At 43.5% G+C, this 25144-nt stretch overlaps 1 protein-coding gene across 3 annotated transcripts in view; it reads right to left on the bottom strand.

Annotated features, from left to right (window-relative positions):
• Positions 1-25144, bottom strand: part of THEGL (theg spermatid protein like) — a 105756-nt gene that overhangs the window by 40078 nt on the left and 40534 nt on the right. For all 3 annotated transcript variants that reach the window (XR_004539412.1, XR_004539408.1, XM_033944125.1), the window contains exons 3-5: positions 10482-10584; positions 3953-4075; positions 977-1152 (exon numbers count right to left, since the gene is read on the bottom strand). Coding sequence is in view for 1 of the 3 variants with exons in the window: in XM_033944125.1 (XP_033800016.1) it covers positions 977-1152; positions 3953-4075; positions 10482-10584 (402 nt within the window). In the remaining 2 variants the exon portion in view is untranslated. The remainder of the gene's footprint in view (positions 1-976; positions 1153-3952; positions 4076-10481; positions 10585-25144) is intronic.

Raw genomic sequence — 25144 nt, 5'->3', positions numbered from 1 at the left:
TTTGGCCGGTTTAAATTTAACCGGCCAACCTGATATTCAGCACTGGCTGGTTAGATTTGAACCAGCAAAAGATATTTCAGCTATTTCAATGGCCTAATTTGGTCGCCAAATTTAGTTGGTGATGCTCTGAATACCATCAGACAGCAGGTTATATTGCAAGATATAACCAGCTACCCACTAAGGCCCAGATTCTGTAACCGGTACCATGGTCAGCAGCCACCTTAAAAGCGGCCGCTGATCATGTGTCAATCATGCAACGGCACCAGGTACAGGAATGCGTCTCCAGCAAAGGTAGGCACCGGAAATGTAGGTCAGGGTTTTCCTGGCTTACATTTCTGTCGCCTGTGTATGATGTGAATTGCGCCTATGGAAGTACTTTAGATCGCCTAATGCCACGTCTGGTGTTAGCCACACCCACAATAGCATTCGATGACCTAAAGCACCTCTGTAGGCGTGATTCTGGCACCCATTTTTCAGATGCCATTAGGCGCCTTAAAACTCAGCTACAAACACCATTTGAATGGCGTTTTTAACCGAGTGTGGGCGCCTAAAAAATCTGTGTTGGTTCAAGAATCTGGGCCTAAGTGCCTACCAGCGATATTCAGCAGTGATAACTGGCTATCTCCTGCTTAATATTACCAGATAGCCAGTTAAATTAAGTTTCAAGTTTCAAGTTTATTAGAATTTTATATACCGCCTATCAAGGTTATCTAAGCGGTTCTACAATCAGGTACTCAAGCATTTTCCCTATCTGTCCCGGCGGGCTCACAATCTATCTAACGTACTATTTAACCAGCCAAGAGCTATTCCTGGCTGGTTAAATTGTTTTAAATATCGGGCAGAAAATGTTTAGAGAAAATAAGTGAAAGTATTAAGAACTTTCCTTGAATTTGATACCTTCTTGAATGTCCTAAGAATGTTATTTTATTTGCATAGACTCCTCTCCTTACTCCAGTTTCTTTTGATTAGAACCTACCTTTGAATTGGCTTGGATAACTCTATTATCCTAGGAGAAACTACTGCAAGCTTAGTCTTGATGGATACAGACCATTTGGAATTACGATCAGGCTGATAACTAGATGGCACATGTTTGGCTGCAGCCAGCTGTTCAAGTCTTGGACTTACTGCTTTATATCTGGCATTTCTGGGTACCTGTAAATGTCAGACCAAATACTTAATGCAATGCCACTCATTAGACTGTGTTCATATTTTAAAGCCACTCTCATGATGATATTGTGTTCTTGTCTGCCCTTGAGGTTTTCTTTATAAATGTGATCAATTTTAACCAAAAAGTTTGACTAAATGCACCATCAGTGAAATACAGAGCAATCTCATAGACACAGGTTAGTTACTGGTAGAGGTAACTTAGGTATCTGTTTAAGGTGGCAGATTACTTAAGACAAGGAGGGGTGCATTAGCAACAATATCAGATTTTGCACAAGCTTACAACAGGAAGTAGACCCCCAAATGTCAACAATATTATTTCATGCTGGAGGTGCCTGTTACTGTAATTAAGCTGGGAATGAGTTAGCACGGTTTGGTTTTAGCAATGCTGTTAATAATCTTGATTCGTATCCCGCAGAGAACCCCACCCAGTTGCTTCAAACCAAGGTCTGGTGGCTGTAATGGCTGAACCCAATGACAAGAGAAGAGGAAACCTACCCAAATGCAAAGATAGCCTCATGGCTTTGTAACCCTCTAGAGCAGTCTTGTCCAACCAACCCCATTTTCTTGGCCTGCAGAAGCTTCCTTAAGTCCTGTGATGGGATCCCTGCTTCCCTGCCACACTAAACGGGAGCTTGAGCCATGCAGTATCGGAAATTGAGGCTGTTCCTGCGGTATCTAGCACAATACTAATTTCAACTTATTTTAAGGGTATTTTTAATGAGAATAACTAATGGGCAGACTGGATGGATCTGCTGTCATTTACTATGTTAACTTCCAGTGCAGCACAGCTCAGCATCGTGGTTAAACCAGTCACAGCAGAGAAGCAAGGATCCTGGTGGAGAATTTCACTGCTGGCAGGGAAGCCGAGAACTTGAGAAATTCATCCTCCAGCACCAGGGAGGCAAGGATTCATTGAAGGCAGCAATTGGCAGTCAGGTGAGGAGAAAGGGAGAGGATGTAGTCCAGGGGGTATATCTAAGAGAGAAAATGGGTAAAGGATGGGAAGACATGGGGAGAGAAAATCAATCTTGACACTGGCAAAAAAAAGGCAAATGGGGAGACAGAAGAGAAAATGTATATAATGCTTGTAGGCAAAAAAAAAAAAAAAAAGGCTGAGGTTGGGAGGGTCATAGGAACTGAAGAAAGCATTAAATTTCATTTTTGAAACTGCCACTGACATTACTAGGATAGTGGGGAACAGTGGCATAGCTATGGGGGGCTGCCCCATCCCCACCCCCACCTTTGGTTCAGGGCCTCTCCTAACCTTAAATGTCTGGTAAAGATGCCAAAGTCTCATCAGCCAAATAAGTCATTGTGAAGCCGATCTCTTCCTGCACTGTTTCAGTAAGCCAGAAGTCAGTGGTTACCTGCGGCTGCTAACGCAAGAACTGAACATGCTCGTGGCATCTGGAGTTGGAAGCTGTAGGCACCCTGCCAAGTTCCATGTTATTACAACAGAGCCAGGAGGAGGGGGGGGGGGGTGGCTCAGCAGGAAATTTGTTTAACTGGTGGCAAAGATACTAACTGTAATGCATGAGGGTAGGGAGGGAATATGCTACTGTCCCCCAGTTCACCACTGGATCTCCCCCCCCCCCCAAGAATATGAGAGGGTTGGCTAAACATTTGGTAGGGAACCCATAGGTTAAGCTTCCCCAGCCCCAACTACAACCTTCTCGGCCTCAGACCTGGTAGTGGTAAATAGTGCAAGGGAAGAAGAGGTTAGGATGAGAAAGAGAGACCGAGACCGAGTGATGCTGCATGCTAGGAGCAAAGAAAGGGGACTCAATTAGAAAAAAATTAAATGGCCAGACATGAAAGTTAGAATTTTTATTTATTTATTTATTTTTTTAATTGTTAATTGAGGATAAAGACACGGTAGCAGTGTTAACGTACTTTAAAAGTTAAATAAAAGAAATAAGACTAAGGGCTCCTTTTACAAAGTGGTGAATATGTGCGCTGAATGTGAAAAAGCCCATGGAAATTGAATTGACTTCTTCACACTCAGTGCACCACTGATTGGTAATGCTGCTTTGTAAAAGGAGCCCTAAATAGATTTTTTGACTAGTTTGGGAGGCCAAAACCTCCTTCTTCAAGTCTGGAGAGTATATGAGAGGCTGCTGAAAAGTACTCAGCCCAACCAACAAAGTTGGGGCAGTCTCCATCGAGGGCTATACACTTGCCCCCTCTTTTATGAAACTGTGATAGCAGTTTCTAGCGCAGAGAGCCTCGCTGAATGGCCCGCGCTGCTACCGACGCTTATAGGAACTCATATACACACATAACTACAAACTGGTATCAATTACCACCACTAAACACCACTTAAAGGCTATTATTACATTACATTACATTACAGATTTCTATTCTGCCATTACCTTTCGGTTCAAAGCGGATTACAAAAAGAGTTATGGAAGAAGGATTACAACGTTAGATCAGAGAAGGTTTCCAAGAGAGGAAAAAGTAGGATCTGGGGTTAGGTCAATTGGCGCCTAATTTAACAAATTTATAGAATTGAGAGGGGGATGGGTAAACTAGAACACTCTCCCTTTCTCTGAAATGTATTTTTTTTTCTAGAACAATGCAATTTACTCTGAAGAAGGGCCAAAGGGTCCCTATGGGAGTGGAGAGAGTTCTATTGGGCACCTGAAGCTGATCTGAAAGTGTTTGGAAACTAGCGGGAGTGCCATGTTTTCTCTATGCACAATTGGAAAATAAAGTGTTTTCAATAAAAAAAAAGGAATTACAAATTACCTTTGTCATGCAAGCAATGTAAATACGGGTATTTTACCTTCCATAGTGGTTTATCTGATCTTCCCAAATCGATGGTACTTCTGTGTTTTGGACAAGCAAGTTGTTTTATTCTTGCAGATGCTATAGCATTTAATGCTGCCTCTGTAATACTCCTTATTTCCTTCATACAGCAAAGAGAAATACACACAGTAACCAAATTTCCTAGACAAGATCTGTCCATGGAAGGAAAAGGTCAGCATGGTTAAGAAGTATGTCATGAACACAGATTTTGGGAGGAGGTGATGTCAGAGAGGTTGTTTTCAGGCAGGAGGGAGTAGGCATCCCTCCTACCAATTGTGAGGGGCAGATCCTCTGCCCATCGCAGCCAGCTGAGCTGATCGCGGCAGGGAAATTTCCCCCAATCAGCTGAGCTAGCAGGACTCCCCAAAGTTGCGGTTTTGGGGGGCCTGTTGGCTCAGTTGACCAGGGATTCCTGTGCGGTGATCAGCCACTGGCATTCTGCAGGCCTACATTTCAGACGTATGAATCCCATCTATGGAGATGTATACCACCACTTCTGGGCAAAGCCATGCCCACAAGTAATCTTGGGCGTGCTTAAGCATCGCTATGCGTCTATGTAGATATGCTACACATCTCTGTAGGTGCTCTCCAGAGGCCTTGAATGTGGGCGTCCTGTTTTGGAGAGTGTTTTGGTGTTTTGTTTTTTTTAAACGTGCATCCCGATTCGCTGCCCAACAGCCTTCTATAACTTAGCACTTAATTGATTGACATGCCCCTGATTAGATCATGTCCCTCCCATGTCCACGCCCCTCTATGTATTACATGGCATAGAAATTAGGTGCTAAGTTGAAAAATATAGGAGTCTTTAATGCATGTAATTTTAAATTAGTGCTTGTTGATGCCAATTATTGGTATTTATCACTAATTTAGTCAATTAGTAATTTAGTTAAGTGTGTGAATGACCCCTGTGCACCCAATTGGGTGCCCAGTTTTCAGCACTATATATAAAATAAGGGCATTATTGTTCTCAAACAAAAATAAGAACTGTGAAATGCAATTCAAATGCTCACCCAATAAAGTTTCATCAAAAATGAAAAGATTTTGTCATGTAAAATTAAACCAAACCATACAACGGATATGTGTGCATAAAAAAGGAGGGGAAATGTCTCACAACTCCCTCCACACTTCACTATAAATTGCTTATAAACTCCCTCCACACGTCACTTATAAATTGTTTGTATATTTTATTAGAAAAGACCTAACATGGGTCTGTTTAAAAAATTTTATTAGCCAAATATAACATCATTTTTATACACAGATATAAAATCATGACAGATATTGTACATTTAAAACATACAAAAAATAATAATAAAATATCAAAATATTATAAACCATGCATAAAGAAGCAAATTTCATATGTCAGGAAAATAATACTTTGAAATTCTGTACTATAAAAAGTCCCATAAAGAATGTAAATAATTCCATCTGAATTGATGAATAACATTATTAAAATGTGAATGGCTAATATATACACCAACACCATTAAAACAAATCACCAAAAGTGGAGATGAAACAATAGAAAAAAATCTAATATAATAAAACGCTAGACACGCATGCGCACTCAGATCTGCGTGATCTGAAATCCCTGAGATGTATGTCCGTGGCTTTGCAGACGTGCGCATGCGCAAGTCCCCAGCCTTACTGCTTCCCAGCCGCAACCGTTGCACTCCCTGCTCTCCAGATCGCGGTGTACAGACCGGTAGGGCACTGGGAGCTAGGGAGAAAGCAAGGGCTCAGTTTTTGTCGTTGTCTTCGCCCCTCCCCCCCCAATCCCTGTTGAGCCTCCCACCCGATTTTCTCTTCTCGCGTTCTGGCCGGCTACCTTAGTCCCTTGCCGCCGCCGCCACCCCTTCCCTTCCCTTGGTCGACAAACCTCTTGACTTGAGCAACGGCCGCAGCACTGTAAACACGCTGCTTCGCGGCCTCTACTGCCCCGATTTGCTCTTCCGTGTCTCTGATGACGTCATCAGAGACACGGAAGAGCAAATCGGGGCAGTAGAGGCCGCAAAGCAGCGTGTTTACAGTGCTGCAGCCGCTGCTGGAGCCAAGAGGTTTGTCGACCAAGGGAAGGGAAGGGGGTGGCGGCGGCAAGGGACTAGGGGAGCTGGGCAGACCGCGAGAAGATAAAATCGGGTAGGCCACAAAGAGAGAGGGAGGAACTGTGAAAAAGGAAGAGGAAGAGGGAAAGGGGCCTGCTTTGGGGGAGGGGTGTGCTTGGAGGCACACAGCTTTGCTTGGGGGGGAGACAGAAGGGGGCCACGGAGAGACAGGGAGGAACTGGAGCTGGAGAGGGAAAGGGGCCTGCTATGGGGAAGGGCTGTGCTTGGAGGCAGACAGCTTTGCTTGGGGGGGGGGGGAGACAGAAGGGGGGCCACGGAGACACAGTCAGGGAGGAACTGGAGGGGCAGAGGGAAAGGGGTCTGCTTTGGGGGAGGGGTGTGCTGGGAGGTAGATAGCTTTGCTTGGGGGGAGACAAATTGGGGGGCCACGGACAGACAGTCAGGGAGGAATTGGAGGGGTAGAGGGAAAGGGGTCTGCTTTGGTGGGGAGGGGTGTGCTGGGAGACAGACAGCTTTGCTTGGGAGGGGAGACAGAAGGGGGACCACGGAGACACTGTCAGGAAGGAATTGGAGGGGTAGAGGGAAAGGGGGCTGCTTCGGGGGGGAGGGGTGTGCTGGGAGGCAGATCATTTTGCTTAGGGGGGGAAGACAGAAGGGGGGCTACGGAGAGACAGTTAGGGAGGAACTGGAGGGGGAGAGGGAAAGGGGGCTGCTTTCTAGCACCCGTTAATGTAACGGGCTTAAAGACTAGTTAAAAAATAAACATGAACAATCTCACCTATTGGTCTGTAAAATCGATGCTGATGTGTCAAAAACAAAAGACAACCTAAAACCATATGTCATAAAAACCAGTGTATAACAATTTCTATGCATTTCCTATACAGTATGACTATTCTGAGAAACCATTATCTAACAGCTTAACATGTGACTTATAGTCTAATAGTAGCAATCCAACCAATTGTGGCTATTATGTTTTGCTTTATTTATTTAATAAATTCATTTTATATCATGTCCTTCCCAGGGAGCCCAGAACAAGATATATAACGATTAACAACAGGGAACAGAAGACTAATAGGTCCTTTTACTAAGGTGCACTAAGCGTTTTAGTGTGCGCTAAACACTAAGGCCCTGATTCTGTATAAGTCGCCCGGGAGAGGTGTCCTATACAGAATCGGGCCTACACTAAACCCCGATTCTGTAACCGGTATCCATGTTTCAGACGCCAGTTAGAGAATCGGGTTAGATTAGACACAGGCCGCTACACTTATTACGGCAAGGGATATGTATAGCGGCCGCCTGTCCCATCACCGGCAGGAGGAAGCCCAACTCCACCTGCCGGAACCCCGGATGCCCCCTCCCCCCCCAAACTCATAAGCGCCGGCAGGAGGATGCCCAACTCCTTCTGCCGGAATCCCCTGGGCCCCCTCCCCCCAAACTCGTAATTGCCGGCAGGAGGATGCCCAACTCCTCCTGCCGGAAAGCCGGACCCCCCCAACTAACCTCCCTCCTCCAACTAACCTTTAAATGTTGGTCGGCTGGACGGGTCTTGCTGCCGTCCAGTCGACAGGCCCGCTTCGTGGAAATGAGATGGGCCCGATCCTTCCCGGCCCATCCCCGCTAAATATAGAAGCCTGGACCAATCAGGCCTTAGGCATAGCGGGTCCACCCATCCCAATCAGGTCTTAGGATTAGTGGGGATGGGCGGACCCACTATGCCTAAGGCCTGATTAGTCCAGGCTTCTAGAGCCTGGACCAATCAGGCTTTAGATTTAGCGGGGATGGGCCAGGAAGGGGCAGGCCCGTCTCATTTCCACGAGGCGGGCCTGTCGGCTGTACGGCAGCAAGACCCGTCCAGTCGACCAACATTTAAAGGTTAGTTGGAGGAGGGAGGTTAGTTGGGGGGGGGGTCCGGCTTTCCGGCAGGAGGAGTTGGGAATCCTCCTGCCGGTGATGGGACAGGTGGCAGTGGCCGCTATACTTATTGCAGCAGGGAGATCTCTTGCCGCGATAAGTATAGCGGCATTTTGCTGGCCTACATTTTAAGCGTCTCTTCCTCTACTAGGGAGACACGTAGGGCCGCCTAGGTTCGCCTAAGGCCCTTAGGCGAGCTTAGGTGTTTTGCGGGCCTCCCTAGGCTCCCGGAGGCGCCTTCAATATAGGCGGCTTGCCTGGGGAGCATTTTTTTAAAAACATGCATCTCGATTGGCTGATTAGACAGCTGTAGGACGCCTACAGCTGCCTAAAATCGGGATGCACTTTGCAGAATCAGGGCCTAAATCTACGCAAGCGTGCTAAATGCTATGCCCATTATAAGTCTATTAATGCGTTAGCATTTAGAGTGCACTAAAATGGCTACGCGCCTTTGTAAAAGAGGGGGTAAGGCCCTATGAGGAAAGGCTAAAACGACTAGAGATCTTCAGCCTGGAAATGAGACGGCAAAGGGAAATTATGACAGAGGTCTATAAAATACTGCCGGACTTGAGACCTGGATCAGCCACTATTTGAAACAGGATACTGGACTTTGGTCTGTCCCAGTATGCCAATTCTTATATTCTTATGAAATTGATTCCACACCATTTAACTTAGACGTTAACCCCCAAGTTCTGTATATAGCACTTAGGGCTCCTTTTACTAAGCTGCACTAGCGGTTTTAGTGCGTGCTACACGCTAACGCCAACGCCTCCATAGAGCTGGCATTAGTATTTTTTGTGTAGCGCAGTGTTAGCGCACGCTCAAAACACTAGCGCAGCTTAGTAAAAGGAGCCCGTAAAGTTATGCGCATACATCAGTGTGCATAGCCGATGTACGCGCACAACTTGATTAATAGACCTAATCGGCGCCAATAATTGGTAATTAACAATTCATAATCAACGTACATTGGATTTAATTGAAAGTTATATGCACAATTTGGTAGGCGCATAGCACAAAGTGTTATGCATCATGTCCTGTGTGCGTATCTGAAAGGGGGCATGGTTAAGGGGTGGATTGTGGATGTTTTTTCAGTTATGTGCAAGTTTTTCACTTACACACTGATGTGCATACAACTTAGACACATTCATTGTGAAGATAAGATTGGCTTTTTGAGCCTAATTTTGAAGTTTTTCTTTGCAGTTATTGGTTCTTGTCCCTGAAGAAGCTATGAGTTTAAAGCGATATGTTGCTGGCCACCGTCACTTGGACCACTGCTATTAGACTCTAAATCACATGTTAAAAGCTATGAGATAAGCTACCTATAGTGAAGTGTGGAGGGTTGTGGTTTTTTTAGCATAGGAAGTGATCTATCCTTTCCAAGCTGGAGATTCAACTATTATATCTCCCATGGAATTCTGAGACTTTCTCCTTCCTTTTTATATTTATATAACCATTGTATGGTTTGGTTTGATTTTACATGATGGAATCTTTTAATTTGTGGAAATACTGTTCTCACTGAAAAACCTTAAATATTATTCAATCCTCCTAAGGCAAGGATTCTCAACCCAGTTCTTGGGTAGAGGGAGACCAAAACTGTTTTTTGGTTTCAGTCAAAGCTAAATCGTGGCCAAAATTCGCCAATCGTTTTTTGCTGAAACTGAAACTGGTCAAGTCCCCTGATTGGGAACAACTCCCACTCCCTCTCATCCTCTGCCACTACTGCTGCCTCCTCTCCCAACCACAACTCCTGCTCCCACTTCCTTCCTCCCTCCCTCTGAACATAAGAAGCCCCCATCAGGCCCACTTATAGACCACTGCTGCCCCCAGGCCTACCTTTCTGCTCTGATGGTCTAGTGATAAGTCAGGGCAGAAGCAACCTCCCAATCACTCTTGCTCATTTTTTGCCTGCATTCAAAATGGCTGCTGCAACTTCCAGTGGCAGTCTCATGAGATTACCATTGGAGGTCGCAGCAGCCATTTTCAGATTGAAGCCAGCATGGCTAAGAGCGAGTGTGGAAAAGGATGAGCAGGAGTGATTGGAGGAGCGCTCCTGCCCCAACTTGCCACTAGACCACCAAGGTAGTAATGTAGGCTCAGGAGCAACAGTAGTGGTAACCTGTGGGTGGGCCCAGGAGGCACAGCGGCAGAGGATATCCGCTGGATATAAAAGTTTCAGCTGAAAATACACCAGTATTTTTGACCAAAACCAAAACAAGGCTATATGCAGACTCTGGCTTTGTTTCAGCACCTAAGTTGAAATCAAAATTAATTCGGCCTCTACGTTTAGGACACCCTTAGCCTGTCAGGGTTTTAGGATCCCATAATAAATATGCAAGAGATAAATTTACATAGCATGGTAGCAGTGCTTGTAAATCTTTCTTATAATATTCTTTGTGGATATCCTGAACACCTGACTGGCTAGATGTGTTCTGAAGATTGGGTTGAGAACTTCTCTGCTTTGTGGTAAAGAGCCCTTAACACCAGTGCCTGTGTTCCCACAGATGCATTAGCTACATGCTTATAAATGCAGTTTACCTCTTTGTTATCATGACGGTATGAATTCACTGACTTTGGACGTGCAAGGTTACTTATACGATCACATCTACTCTTGAATGCAGCTGGACTCAAGGATGATTCACTGCAAAATTAAGCACATAGGGTCCTACGGTAACATTTCCATTACACACATCACAAGGATCCTTTAGTTACATTTCCATTACAAAGCAGTTGCAAACCGGTTCTATATTTTCAGGAGAGTCTGGTTCAGTTCCTATTTGCAAAGACATCACCAAGGGGAGATTCATATATCGCCTCCTACCCTAGCAAAATAGCTTGCCTTTCCTCTGTCTTTTCCACACACCCCAGTGCTAATGTATGCTTGCTAACTCTGAAGTCCTATTTATCATCTGGAAAATTATACAAAATGGGATTTGTATATGTTATCCATTCAACTGGAAACTTGTTCAAGGAATGTGCCCTTCTGAATATTGTGAAGAGTAAAGTTGAAAAATATCTGGAAAGTGATGACCACAAATGCTCGCAGTCTAAGCAATAAAGTTCATGATCTGCAACTGATATTAGAGGGAGACCTGGATATTGTTGTTATCACAGAGATGTGGTTCAGTGAATCCCATGGATGGGATGCAAACATACCGGGATATAATCTTTTTAGCAAGGACAGAGAAGGCCAAAAAGATGGAGGAGTAGCTCTCTATGTAAAGATTGATATCCAAGTGTCTGAAATACAAGGGACCTGGGGAGAGGAAGAAGCGATATAGAAACATAGAACATAAAAAAACATAGAAAGATGACGGCAGAAAAGGGCTATAGCCCATCAAGTCTGCCCACTCTACTGTCCCACCCCATTAAGTCAGAGTGCTGCTTGACCCACGTAGAGATCCCACGTGGATGTCCCATTTATTCTTAAAGTCGAGCACGCTAGTGGCCTTGATCACCTGCACCGGTAGTTTGTTCCAGTGATCCACCACCCTTTCTGTAAAGAAATACTTCCTGGTGTCACCACCAAATCTCCCTCCTCTGAGTTTGAGCGGGTGCCCCCTTGTGACTGAAGGTCCCTTAGGAAAGAATATGTCGTTTTCCACCTCGACGCGACCTGTGACGTACTTAAATGTCTCAATCATGTCACCCCTCTCCCTGCGCTCCTCTAGAGAGTAGAGCTGCAATTTGCCCAGTCTTTCCTCGTATGAGAGACCCTTTAGTCCGGAGACCATTCGCTGGACTGACTCAGCTCGAAGTACATCTTTACGGTAATGTGGCCTCCATAATTGCACACAGTACTCCAGATGAGGTCTCACCATGGCTCTGTACAGTGGCATTATGACTTCAGGTTTACGGCTGACGAAGCTTCTATTGATACATCCCATCATTCGCCTTGCCTTGGATGAGGCCTTCTCTACTTGTTTGGCAGCCTTCATGTCTGCACTGATGATTACTCCCAAGTCCCGTTCTTCTGAGGTCGTAACTAGTGTTTCTCCATTCAAGGTGTATGTTCTGCATGGATTTCTGCTGCCAAGATGCATCACCTTACACTTCTTTGCGTTGAAGCCCAGCTGCCATGTTGAGGACCAGTTTTCCAACTTGATCAGATCGTGCGCCATACCATCCGTGAGATCGCTTTCACCTACTATATTACACAGTTTGGCGTCATCGGCAAACAGTGCTACTTTTCCCTGAAGCCCTCGGGTCAAGTCCCTTATGAATATGTTAAAAAGGGATGGTCCCAGGACTGATGGTCCCTTTAAGTAGAGATATGGATTGCTCTGAAAAGAGAAGATGGAACCTCTACCTACGTGGGTGTAGCCTACAGACCTCCTACTCAATCCCAGCAAATTAATAAAGATCTGATTGTGGATATCCAAAAGTTTGGAAAGAAAGAGGTGGTGCTGCTGATGGGAGATTGTGGACTGGAAAGTTCCGTCTGCAGAATCGGAAAGAAGTAGGGAGATTGTGGATTCCTTTCAAGAGGCTCTGCTCAGACAAATGGTGACGGAACCCATAAAAGAAAAAGTGATATTGGATCTGGTCCTCACAAATGGAGAAAGTATATCTAATGTACGATTGGGTGATCACTTTGGAAGTAGCGATCATCAAACGGTTTGGTTTGATATAATGGCTAAAGTGGAGGGCAGCCGCACAATACTAAAAATCCTAGATTTCAAACATACAGACTTTAATAAAATGGGAGTGTACCTGTAGAAAGAGCTGTTAGGATGGGAGGACATAAGAGAAGTGGTAATACAGTGGTCTAAGTTGATAGGTGCAATAAAAATGGCTACGGAACTTTATGTGAAGAAAATAAATAAAAACAAGAGAAAAAGGAAACCGACGTGGTTCTCTAAACTAGTGGCGGAGAAAATAAAGGCAAAAGAGTTGGCATTCCTGAAATATTAAAAAAAACAAAAAGAAGAGTACAGAAAGGACTACCGGGTGAAACTGAAAGAAGCCAAGAGGGAGATACGTCTGGCGAAAGCACAGGTGGAAAAGCAAATGGCTAAAAATGTAAAAATGGGAGACAAAATTTTTTTCAGATATATCAGTGAAAGGAGGAAGATGAAAAATGGAATTGCTAAACTAAAAGATGCTAGGAACCGATATGTGGAGAGTGATGAGGAAAAAGCAAACATGCTAAACAAATACTTCTGCTCTGTGTTCACGGAAGAAAATCAAGGAGAAGGATTTAGATTGTCTGGCAAAGGTACACAGGAAAATGGAGTAGATTCTGTGCCGTTCATGGAGGAAAGTATTTATGAACAACTTGATAATCTGAAGGTTGGACAAAGCGATGGGATCGGGCAGGATCCATCCCAGGATACTGAGGGAGCTCAAAGAGGTTCTGGTGGGTTCTATTAAAGATTTGTTCAACAAATCTCTGGAGATGGGAGTGGTTCATGGGGACTGGAGAAGAGCGGATGTGGTCTCTATTCACAAAAGTGGTCACAGGGATGAAGTGGGAAACTACAGACTGGTAAGCCTCACTTCGGTTGTTGGAAAAATAATGAAAGTGTTCCTGAAAGAAAGGATAGTGAACTTCCTAGAATCTAATGGGTTACAGGATCCAAGGCAACATGGATATACTAAAGGTAAATTGTGCCAAATGAACCTGATTGAATTTTTTGATTGGGTGACCAGAGAACTGGATTGAGGACATATGCTAGATATAATTTAATTAGATTTCAGCAAAGCCTTTGACACGATTCCTCATAGGAGGTTCTTGAACAAACTTGAAGGGCTGAAGTTAGGACCCAAAGTGAAGTACTGGATTAGAAACTGGTTGATGGACAGACGCCAGAGGGTGGTGGTTAATGGAAGTCGCTCGGAGGAAGGAAAGGTGAGTAGTGGAGTCCCTCAGGGTTCGGTGCTGGGGCCGATCCTGTTCAATAAGTTTGTGAGTGACATTGCTGAAGGGTTAGAAGGAAAAGTGTGCCTTTTTGTGGATGATACCAAGATTTGTAACAGAGTAAGACACCGAGGAGGGAATGGAAAACATAAAAAAGGATCTACAAAAGTTAGAGAAATGGTCTAAAATCTGGGACTAAAATTAATTGCAAAGAAATGCAGATTAATGCATTTGGGGATTAATAATCGGAAAGAGCCGTATATGTTGGGAGGGGAGAGGCTGATATGCACGAATGGGGAGAGGGACCTTGAGGTGATAGTGTCCGAAGATCTAAAGGCGAAAAAACAATGCGACAAGGCGGTGGCTGCTGCAAGAAGGATGCTGGGCTTTATAAAGAGAGGCGTAACCAGTAGAACGAAGGTATTGATGCCCCTGTACAGGTCGTTGGTGAGGGCCCGCTCAGAGTATTGTGTTCAGTTTTGGAGACCGTATCTGGCAAAGGACACAAAATGGCTCAAAGCGGTCCAGAGGAGGGCGATGAAAATGATGGGAGGTTTGCACCAAAAGACGTATGAGGAGAGACTGGAAGCCCTTAGAGCAGGTGTAGGCAATTCCGGTCCTCGAGAGCCGCAGCCAGGTCAGGTTTTCAGGATATCCACAATGAATATGTATGAGATGGATATGCATGCACTGCCTCCTTGAGATGCAAGTCTATCTCATGCATATTCATTGTGGATATCCTGAAAACCTGACCTGGCTGCGGCTCTCGAGGACCGGAATTGCCTACCTCTGCCTTAGAGGAAAGGAGGGACAGGGGAAATATGATTCAGATGTTCAAATACTTGAAAGGTATTAACGTAGAACAAAATCTTTTCCAGAGAAAGGAAAATGTAAAACCAGAGGACATAATTTGAGGTTGAGGGATGGGAGACTCAAGAGCAATGTAAGGAAATTCTTCTTTACAGAGAGGGTGGTGGATGCCTGGAATGCGCTCCTGAGAGAGGTGGTGGAGAGGAAAATGGTGACGGAGTTCAAAAAAGGGTGGGATGAACACAGAGGATCTAGAATCAGAAAAAAATAGTAAATATTGAAGAACTAAGGCCAGGTCTGGGCAGACTTAGATGGTCTGTGTCTAAAATACAAAATTAAGGGCCACCTTAGCTACTCCTGTCTTTCACCACTGGTGTTTTCCTATCCTCCAAGATTTTGATGTTTCTAGAGTAGATTTATGTTGGAATAAATTTACAGATATAGATTGGCAAACCTTTAGTAAATTCTACAATAGATATGTAAAAGCATATTGTAGATTGGACAGTTGCCCACCTAATGTTAAGAAAGTTGCTCAGTTAATTTTAAGGCCAAATTGCTGCTTTGGATCAATTTTTTTACTATCCAATGGGATGTTCCCTGAAGACCTTGGTCAAATTGTGATCACACCAATTAGAAAAACCATCAAAGAATCCTCTAGTATTGGATCTAATTTCAGACCCATAGCTACGATTCCCTTGGCTATCAAGTTATTAGAGGGTGCGGTTAATATTGAACTGGTTAAATATTTGAACAAGTTCAATATCTTGCATGATAATCAATCTGGTTTTCGGTAAGGTTTTAGTACCGAAACTGTCATGGCCTCGTTGTTAGATTACCTACACTCACTTTTTAGTCAGGGTATAAGTGCTCTGATCCTGCAGCTCGATTTGAGCAGTACATTTGATCTGGTGGATCACACTATTCTTTTGGATTGTCTAGAATCCATTGGAATCTCGGGAAACGTCTTGAATTGATTTCATGGTTTCCTGGGTAAAAGATCGTTTCAGGATGACATCTTCTCATTTTGTTGGAAATCTCTTGTGGGGTACCCCAGAGTGCCCCTCTTTCCCCTACTTAGTTCAACATTTATCTAGCTTCGCTGGGAAATTTTCTGGGAAATTTTCTGCAAAGCTTAAAGCTCAAGTTCTACATCTATGCAGACGATATTACTATGATCATCCCACTTACTAGTCTGTATCGCCTTGCAACCACTATAAATCAGATTGAGCTTTGGATGACGGCTTTTAAATTGAAATTAAATAATGCAAAAACTAAATTTTTTCTGGCAACACCTAACGACAAGCTCGAAGAAACAATAATACATGTGAATGGGTTGGATTATAACATAGAACAATCCATAAAAATAATGGGGGTAACATTGGATAAACACCTTACTTTGGAAAAACATACCAATTTATTGACTAAGAAATGTTTTTCGATGCTCTGGAAGCTTCGTACCATTAAGAAGTATTTTGACAAAACCTCTTTTCGTGTATTGGTGCAGTCTTCCATATTACAATATTACAATATTACAGTAGTCAAGAATACTTAAGATGGAAGACTGCACCAATACACGAAAAGAGGTTTTGTCAAAATACTTCTAAAGTAGCTTTTGGTCTGTTATCAGGTTACTTACTTTCTCATTTTTCTTGGAGTCATTCTAATAAAAACACACGGAGAGTGCAGCTATTTACATGTCCTTCTGTTAAAATCCTGTCACTATAAGAAGTTTCTTGATAGAACCTTTTCTTTTCAGGCTGTCAAATTGAATACATGGCTCGGTAAAATGATGCTAGAAGCTTCTTATTTAGATTTTAGGAAATTGCTAAAGACTCAATTATTTAATAAGTTGGTATCTTAACGCTTCTGTCTTTATTCTTAATTATGTTTATTTTATCCCTTCACATTTTTATCCATATGGTCTATTTTTTACTCTGACGCATTATTGAAATGTTTGTATTGTCTCGTATTTTACCAGGATACTTTTTATGGAATTGTATGTATTGTTTTCTGTGCTGTGAACCGCTTAGGACCTCCCCGGTATGGCAGCATATAAATAAATTATTATTATTATTATATGGCCGTTTGGGGGAGGATGGGCTGGGGCGGGCTTCAATGGCTAGGAGGGTATAGATGGACTGGAGTGAGCTTTGACGGAGACTTCAATAGTTGGAACCTAAGAATAGTACCGGGCAGAACTTTAGATTCTTGCCCATAAATAGCTAAGGAGAAGAAAAAAAAAACCCCAACAAATTTTTATATTGAATCAGGTTGGGTAGACTAGATGGATTATTCGGGTCTTTATCTGCCATCATCTACTATGTTACTATGTTACTATATCTACATCTCTGGAGTCTTCTACCTTCATTTGGAACATAAGAACATAAGCATCGTCTCTGCTGAGTCAGACCATGGGTCCATCACGCCCAGCAGTCCGCTCCCGTGGCGGCCCCCCCAGGTCCATGACCTGTAAGTGATCTTTTTACCTAAAACATTTTATTCCCTAATCATTCCCTAATAATATCCTGTATAGTAAACATTTAACTATACCCTTCAATCCCCTTTTCCTTCAGGAAATCATCTAATCCTTTTTTTTAAACCCAATATCATACTCTGTCCTACCACCTCCTCTGGAAGCACATTCCAGGTATCCACCATCCTTTGAGTGAAGAAGAACTTCCTAGCATTTGTTCTGAATCTGTCACCTTTCAGTTTTTTTGAATGCCCTCTTGTTTTTGTTGCCCCCACTAGTCTGAAGAATCTGTCCCTCTCTACATTCTCTATCCCCTTCATGATCTTATAAGTTTCTATCATGTCCCCTCTAAGTCTCTGCTTCTCCAGGGAAAAAGTCTGGTGTGTATCTGCGATGGGGTTCAGCTATGAAGTTGGTCCCACCAAACAATAAGAAATACTTTGTGTGTCCCTACAAGTAATCTGGGTAAAACAGGGGTACCCAAATAAGGGTATTGAAAGCAAACTAAAGTTGCTGACCACCCCTATCAAAAAAGGCTTTGGAGGTTATCAGCAAGATTTTGGACTCCCATGCAATATCTCATCATGTCCCCACTGATTTTCATGTCAATTTAGCTCATTTAGCCATGAAACAGGATCATTGATGATGTGTTTTTGCTTTGGAAAGGTGGAATTTTGGATTTCAATTCTTTTTTCACCTGGTTTAATGCCTGCAGTTATCATATATGATTCACCTGTCAATTTTCTTTCACTTGTATCTGGGTTTTTTGGATGTAGAAGTTATGTAATGCACTGCAGGATTTAAAATTAGGGTATGATGGTGATCACAATTATGAAATGAGTGAAGCAGGTTGCTTTCTGTCTGGCTCCAGAGCTCCCTGCCCCATCCATTGAATTTTTTAACATAATTCACCCATCGGCGGCATCGGGTACAACTTTATGGACAGATTTGTTACAAAATCAGCAGCTGGGATGGCTTCAAAACAGAAAAAAGATAGGGAGAAGGTGAGGCCACATGAAGACCCTATCTCGGAGGAGGCTGTACAATCCACGCTGCCCTTGGCTATGGTGCACATTGCTCAACTCACCAGCGCTGTGGTTCAGGCTTTGGAACCAAGATTGGATAAGCTTTCCGGGCAACTTAGCACATTGGAGACTTTTATAATCAAATCTTCGCAGCTTATGGCTCCGGAGGACCTTGGAGGACTTGGCGACTTTGGCAGAGAAACAGCACACAGATACTCTGGCCCATCTCGCCTTGTGCGCAGATAAACTGGATGACCTAGAGAACAGGTTGAGACACAACAATCTGCACTCTGTTGGTTTTCCTGAAATGGTGCCTGACCATAAATTTCTTGAGTATTGGAGCATTGGTTGATGTCGGAGTTGCCCATAAAGGATCACCCAGAATTGTTTCAAATTGAGAGGGCCCACTATCTCGGCCGCAGGCAGGAAGGCTCAGTCAGATTTCACATGGTTATTGCTAAGATCTTTAACTACATACATAAAGTAGACTTTATGAGAGTGTATAGAGCACCTACAACAGTTATGAAACCGTGCCTATTAAGATCTTCCAAGACTATTCAACCTCATTTTTATACAGATGCTGAACATTCTCACCCATCTGCACATCTCTGTTAGACTCTAAATTTTGATTTATGCTTCTCTATCTCGCGTTGCTTAAAGTACACCAAAACTTATGGAAAACTTTTGACTCTGTGGACACGGCTCAGGATTTCCTATGTAGCACTTTGGACCGTTCCATAGAGGGCACCTGATATATCTGTATATGTCTTTATTTTTTCCCCTTTATTGTAGGTGGAAGGCTCTAGAAGTGTGCATCTGTAACATAGAAACATAGAAGCTGACGGCAGAAAAGGGCCATGGCCCATCCAGTCTGCCCACACTAATGACCCACCCCCTACCTTCCTCTATGAAGAGATCCCATGTGCCAATCCCATTTTGTCTTAAAGTCTGGCACGCTGCTGGCCCCAATTACCTGTAGTGGAAGGTTATTCCAGCGATCACCCACCCTTTCGGTGAAAAAGTACTTTCTGGTGTCACCATGAAATTTCCCACCCCTGAGTTTCAGTGGAGGCCCTCTTGTTGCCGCGGGACCTCAATACGGCCTGTGACATATTTGAACGTCTCGATTATGTCTCCCCTCTCTCTGCGTTCCTCGAGTGAGTATAGCTGCAATTTGTCCAGCCGTTCCTCATACAGTAGATCCCTGAGACCCGAGACCATCCGAGTGGCCATTCATTGAACTTACTCAACTCTCAGCACATCTTTGTGGAAATGTGGCCTCCAGATTTGTACACAGTATTCCAGATGGGGTCTCACCATGGATCTGTACAACGGCATTATGGCCTCGGGCTTAAGGCTGAGGAAACTTCTTCGGACAACCGATGATTTGTCTAGCCTTGGACGAAGCTTTCTCCACTTGGTTGGCCGTCTTCATGTCTTCACTAATGACCACCCCCAAGTCTCGTTCTGCTATAGTCCTTGCTAGGGCCTCATCATTAAGGGTGTAAGTCCTGCATGGGTTTCTGCTGCCAAGGTGCATGACCTTGCATTTTTTGGCATTGAAACTTAGTTGCCATGTCCTGGACCAATGCTCCAGGAGGAGTAGGTCATGTGTCATATTGTCGGGCATTGAGTTTTTGTTAGGCACTGTGCTTTTGTTTGTTGTGCTCTTGTCTACTATATTGCATAGTTTAGCATCATCGGCGAATAATGTAATTTTACCACGAAGTCCCTTGGCCAAGTCCCTTACAAAGATGTTGAATAGGATCGGGCCCAGGACCGAGCCCTGCGGCACCCCATTGATCACCTCAGTCGTTTCGGAGGGTGTGCCGTTTACCACCACCCTCTGAAGTCTGCCACTAAGCCAATCCTTAACCCATGCAGTTAATGTGTCTCCTAATCCCAGCGAACTCAGTTTGTTCAATAACCTGTGGTGTGGGATGCTATCAAATGCTTTGCTGAAGTCCAAGTACACGATGTCTAGGGACTCCCTAATATCCAGCTTTCTTGTTACCCAGTCAAAGAAGCTGATCAGATTGGATTGGCAGGACCTACCCTTAGTAAACCCATGTTAATGGGGATCCCGTACATTCTCCTCAGGATCATATCCAATTGGTGTTTGATTAGAGTTTCCATTAGTTTGCTCACTATCGATGTGAGACTCACCGGTCTGTAGTTCGCAGCCTCCTTCCTGCATCCTTTCTTGTGCAGTGGAATGACGTTAGCCATTTTCCAGTCCAATGGGATTCTTCCTGTGCTCAGGGAAAGATTGAAGAGCGTGGATAACAGTTCCGCCAAGACGTCACTTAACTCCCTGAGCACCCTGGGGTGTAGTTTGTCTGGTCCCATAGCTTTGTTAACCTTGAGTTTTGATAACTCACTGTAGACACTGCTGGGCGTAAACTCAAAATTTCGAAACGGGTCTACCGAGCTTTCCCTTGTCTGCAGTTGAGGGCCGGATCCCCGTGCCTCGCAAGTGAAAACTGAGCAGAAGTATTCATTTAAAAGTCTAGCTTTATCAGAGTCCAATTCTACATAGTTCCTGTCGGGTTTCCTAAGGCGTACTATCCCATCTGTGTTTCTTTTTCTATCACTAATATACCTGAAGAAGGATTTATCACTCTTCTTGATGTTCTTCGCTAGATTCTCCTCCATTCAGAATTTGGCCTCTCTGACTGCTGTTTTGACGGCTTTTGACTTGGCCAGATAGTCTTCCCTAGATTTCTGTCTCCCTGATTGTTTGTAGGAAATGAACACTCTTTTCTTCTTTTTTATGAGGTCTGAGATCTCTGCAGAGAACCACTGTGGTTTATTGTTTCTTCACCGTTTACTTACTGATTTTATATAGCGGTTGGTTGTTTCTTGTATGGTAGCTTTCAGAGTTGACCACATTTCCTCTACATTATCTGTTTCCGCTTGGTTCTGCAGTGCCTGTTGGATGAAATCTCCCATGCCTTCGAAGTTTGTGTCCTTGAAGTTGAGGACCTTGGTTAAAGTGTTTGATTTGGTGAAACCTTTCCTGAGGTTGAACCACACCATGTTGTGGTCATTGGAGGCCGTGTCACCTACCGAGACTTCTGTGACACTATCTCCATTGGTAAGTATCAGGTCCAGTATTGCCTGATCCCTAGTTGGCTCTAATACCATTTGCCTGAGTCTTGCTTCCTTTATAGAGGTTAATAGCCTTCTGCTGCTGCCGGTTGCAGAGGAAAGTGAGTTCCAATCCATGTCAGGCATATTGAAATCACCTAACAATACCGTGTCCCCATGCAAGGTGATATCCTCTATGTCTTCGATTAATTCTATATCCAGGTTGTCCTGTAGTGCATGAATGCTGGTGATTATCCTTCGTTCAGTTCTTGCTAGTGTCCTTTGTTCTTTCTATTGTTGAGCACATGTGTCCTTGTACTTATGTTTGATGTTCAATGCCATTAGAAGCAAGGAGGGGATATTAGCTGGGGGGGGGCAGCAGAAGGGAATGGGCATCTCTCCTGCTGGCTGATTTGAGGTTGGATATGGGGGTTCTTTGCTGTGACCGCTCTCAGCTGAACGGCAGGGACTCCCTAAAGCCGCAAATCTGTAATCGGCGCCCAGCTGATGGGGGAGGGTGAATCCACCTGCCGCGATTGACTGCTGCTGTCTTCCTGGGTTTTCTGAGCCTACATTTCAGCCGCCTATCTTGGAGCGATTCTGTAACCAGTGCCCTGGACTGATTGACAAGCGTTCGGTGACTTGGGCGCCGGTTGCAGAATCCGGCCCTTATTGGCTAAAGTGCAGCTTGAATAAAGGAGAGCTTTTTTCTCAGAAAGATTGTTTTTATGTAATATTTTTTTCATTTAAACCTTAAAGAGTGTCCAGCAGTGCACATGGGAGGCATTGAAAATTATAGGAACTAAGGTCACATGTGGAATTGTTCAGTCGGACAAGGACCTACGCTGGTTCATGATGGTCCAGCTAGGCGTCCCTGCCACAACAGAAATGAATTGCTAATGTTGAGATCAAAAAAATGTTGGTTTTTAGAACTTATTGTTTGCCCAAATTAAATTTGCACACACCAGGTCACTCCTTAGTAAGAAGTGGGGATATTGGATACGGCAAAACAAGTAGAAGGTAAATCTGTACCTATACAAAGGGGTCTATACCTCAAGTTCTGTATATGACACCTAATAGTATGCGCATACATCAGTGCGTGTAGCTGTACATGCACAACTTAATTAATTAATAGGCTTAATCACCAATAATTGCAAATTAACTCATAATTGCACACCCTGGTAGGCACATCATGCACTCATGCGCACAACCTGGTAGGCACATAGCACAAAGTGTTATGCATCCTGTCCATAATGCGTATCTAAAAGTGGGCATAGCTAGGGACAGATTGTAGGAGCTTTTTTTAAGTTATGTGCAAGGCTTTGACTTATGCGCCAATGTGCGCTCAACTTAGACACAGGCATTTAGGCCAAAAAAATGGGTGTGCCTAAAAGTTAGGATGCATAAGTGGCGCTTAGGTAGCATTAAGCATGATTCTATAAGGTATGCATAACTTTTATATAATTGCATTTACCCCCCCCCCCCCAACACACACACACATATACTTTTACAAAACTATAGCGCAGTTTTTAGAACTGGCTACGATGCTAACAGCTCCGAAGCTCATAAGAATGCTATGAGCATCGGAGCTGTTTCCACTGCAGCCGGCACTAAAAACCATGCTTCAGTTTTGTAAAAGGGGAGTTACTGTCGCACTAGTCGGCACTTATTTTGTAGGCAACATATGTAGAATCGAGAATAAAGTAGGGCAAAGATTTCTGACCAAAACCATTGCTGCCAACAAGGAAGTAGACAACTGGGAAGGCTCTTCTCTAGAAGTAACTGCTGTGGGTGCTACAAACATAACAGTTCTTCTCACCAAAACTGGGTCTGCTGCCATTTCAGTCACATTAACTGCCAGCTGCCCTCAGGCAGAGGAGCCAGAGCACTGCTTATTTGATGGATCTTGGAGAATGAGAGAAAAGGAAACTGCAACTTTCTTTTCACGCAGTCAGCATTTTCCTGCTGATGTGATAGCCTACCATCTTGTCCCACAAACAAAACTGCAGGGAGGTTAGTCTGATACAGAAAACCAACTGAGTCAAAACCAAAAGCTTTTCCAGAGCAGTCTTTTTTCAGTTAAACTACAGTGGGTAAAGACCACAGAAGCATTGACGCAGAGAACTACTAGTCTAACTGTCGAGCAGCAATTAAGTTCAGGTACTCAAGATTTTCCTCCACGGAAAAGATCCAATGCACAAGAAAATCTCAACCCCCGGGTGGTGGTGGGGGGGAGGGGGGGATTTCAGAAAACTGCTTAGGCTGCTTCATGACTAACCAAGGTAAAGGAAATAAAGTCCTAGGTTGCATAGAAGCCTACCACATGCTAAAGATTCCGAAATACTGACAGGCCATGGGGTTGCACTTAGGTAATGACATCACAGCTCAGTAGTTCTCAGTCTTTACTTGTTGGCAGGATAGTACAAACCTAAGTATCTGGACTAGACTGCTAGGATAATAAGAAAACCAGATATTCCAATGTTTTAAAGTATTCTACAAATTCTCAGATTTATGAAGTACTGGTTTCAAAAAAGAATGAGGCATAAGAGACATTATTGCCAATGATATATTTATATTAGAGAAGAGCAAAGAATACCAAAAGCCCCTATACTTTTGTTTCATCGATTAAAACAAAGCTTTTGACAGTGTGGATCATGATAAACTATGGAGAACTCTAACACAAACACATAACTCAGTTGAAAATCAAGAAGCCAAAGTGAGAAAAGAATATGGCAATACTGACTGGTTTCCAATAAAACATGGTGTCAGGCAAGAATGCATCTTGTCACATTACCTGTTCAACCTTTATGGGGAAGCCATCTTCGGAAAAACAAATTTGGAAGAAGAAAGCATTGGTTTCAAAGTCGGTGGTCAAAATATAAACAACCTGTGCTATGCAGATGATACAACACTCATCACCAGCAGCAAAGAAGATATGCTGTATCTACTTTGAAAAGTCAAAGCTGAAAGTCATAACATGGGATTAGAACTGAACATAAACAAGACGAAGATCATGAACAGAGAAAATGATGAGATTTTGAGCTTGAAGGTGATAGACGTTGAAAAGGATTTCATTCTCTTCAACAAAGGCTCTTGACAAAGTAGTCAAAGACAAGGAAATAACACTCCAAACAAAGATAAGATGACCACAAACTCATTTTCTCAGTGCTCAATTACGGATGCGAAAGCTGGACACTACAGAATCAAGACAGAAAGAAGATTGACTCATTTGAGTTAGAGAAGGATTTTATGTGTGCCATGGACCACCAGAAGAACTAACAAATCAATTCTGGAAAAGATAAAACCAGCAATGTCACTCAAAGCCCAAATGATTTACAACTGTCTTGGTCACTCTTGTCAAAAGAGAAAGATCATTGGAGAAGGACATCATGTTTGGGAAGATTGAAGGAACCAGGTGAAGAGGATGACCTGCAATCAGATGACTGGACATGTTGAAAACAACCATAGGGATGATGCTGGAGGACCTTTCCGGGCTATCACAAAAACAATTTCTTTTTAGATCTGTAATTAATCAAGTTGCTAGGACTAGAACACAAGTCGATGGCGCCTAACTGTTGATCCAAGAAGTTTGTCTTTAACCTGTTTGATCTCTGCTTCAAATTTAACCAATTCTCCACTTTCTGCTTTCAATCTTGAAGTCTGTTTTCAAACTTACCAGTCGTTTCATTTTAAAGCTCCAATTTAATAACCACATTTTTTTCCAACCAAGAAAAAGCTTTCAAATTCTCTTGACTGAAGATCCCTTCAAATTTTCATTATCCTCTACAAGTCTTAGAAACTTTTTTCATTATGAAAGTTTATTAAATGGGGTGAGGAACGCTTTTGGAGTACATTTATTGAAGCAGACTGCTTCAGGTGAACCCCAGAAAATGATCCCATCACCACTTAGATAAACCCTGGAGTAACTACAGCAGGTCTCAGA

Source organism: Geotrypetes seraphini, chromosome 1 (assembly GCF_902459505.1).
Source record: "Geotrypetes seraphini chromosome 1, aGeoSer1.1, whole genome shotgun sequence".
In the NCBI taxonomy this organism is placed as follows: domain Eukaryota; kingdom Metazoa; phylum Chordata; class Amphibia; order Gymnophiona; family Dermophiidae; genus Geotrypetes; species Geotrypetes seraphini.
This window is presented reverse-complemented; position numbering and strand designations above follow the sequence as displayed.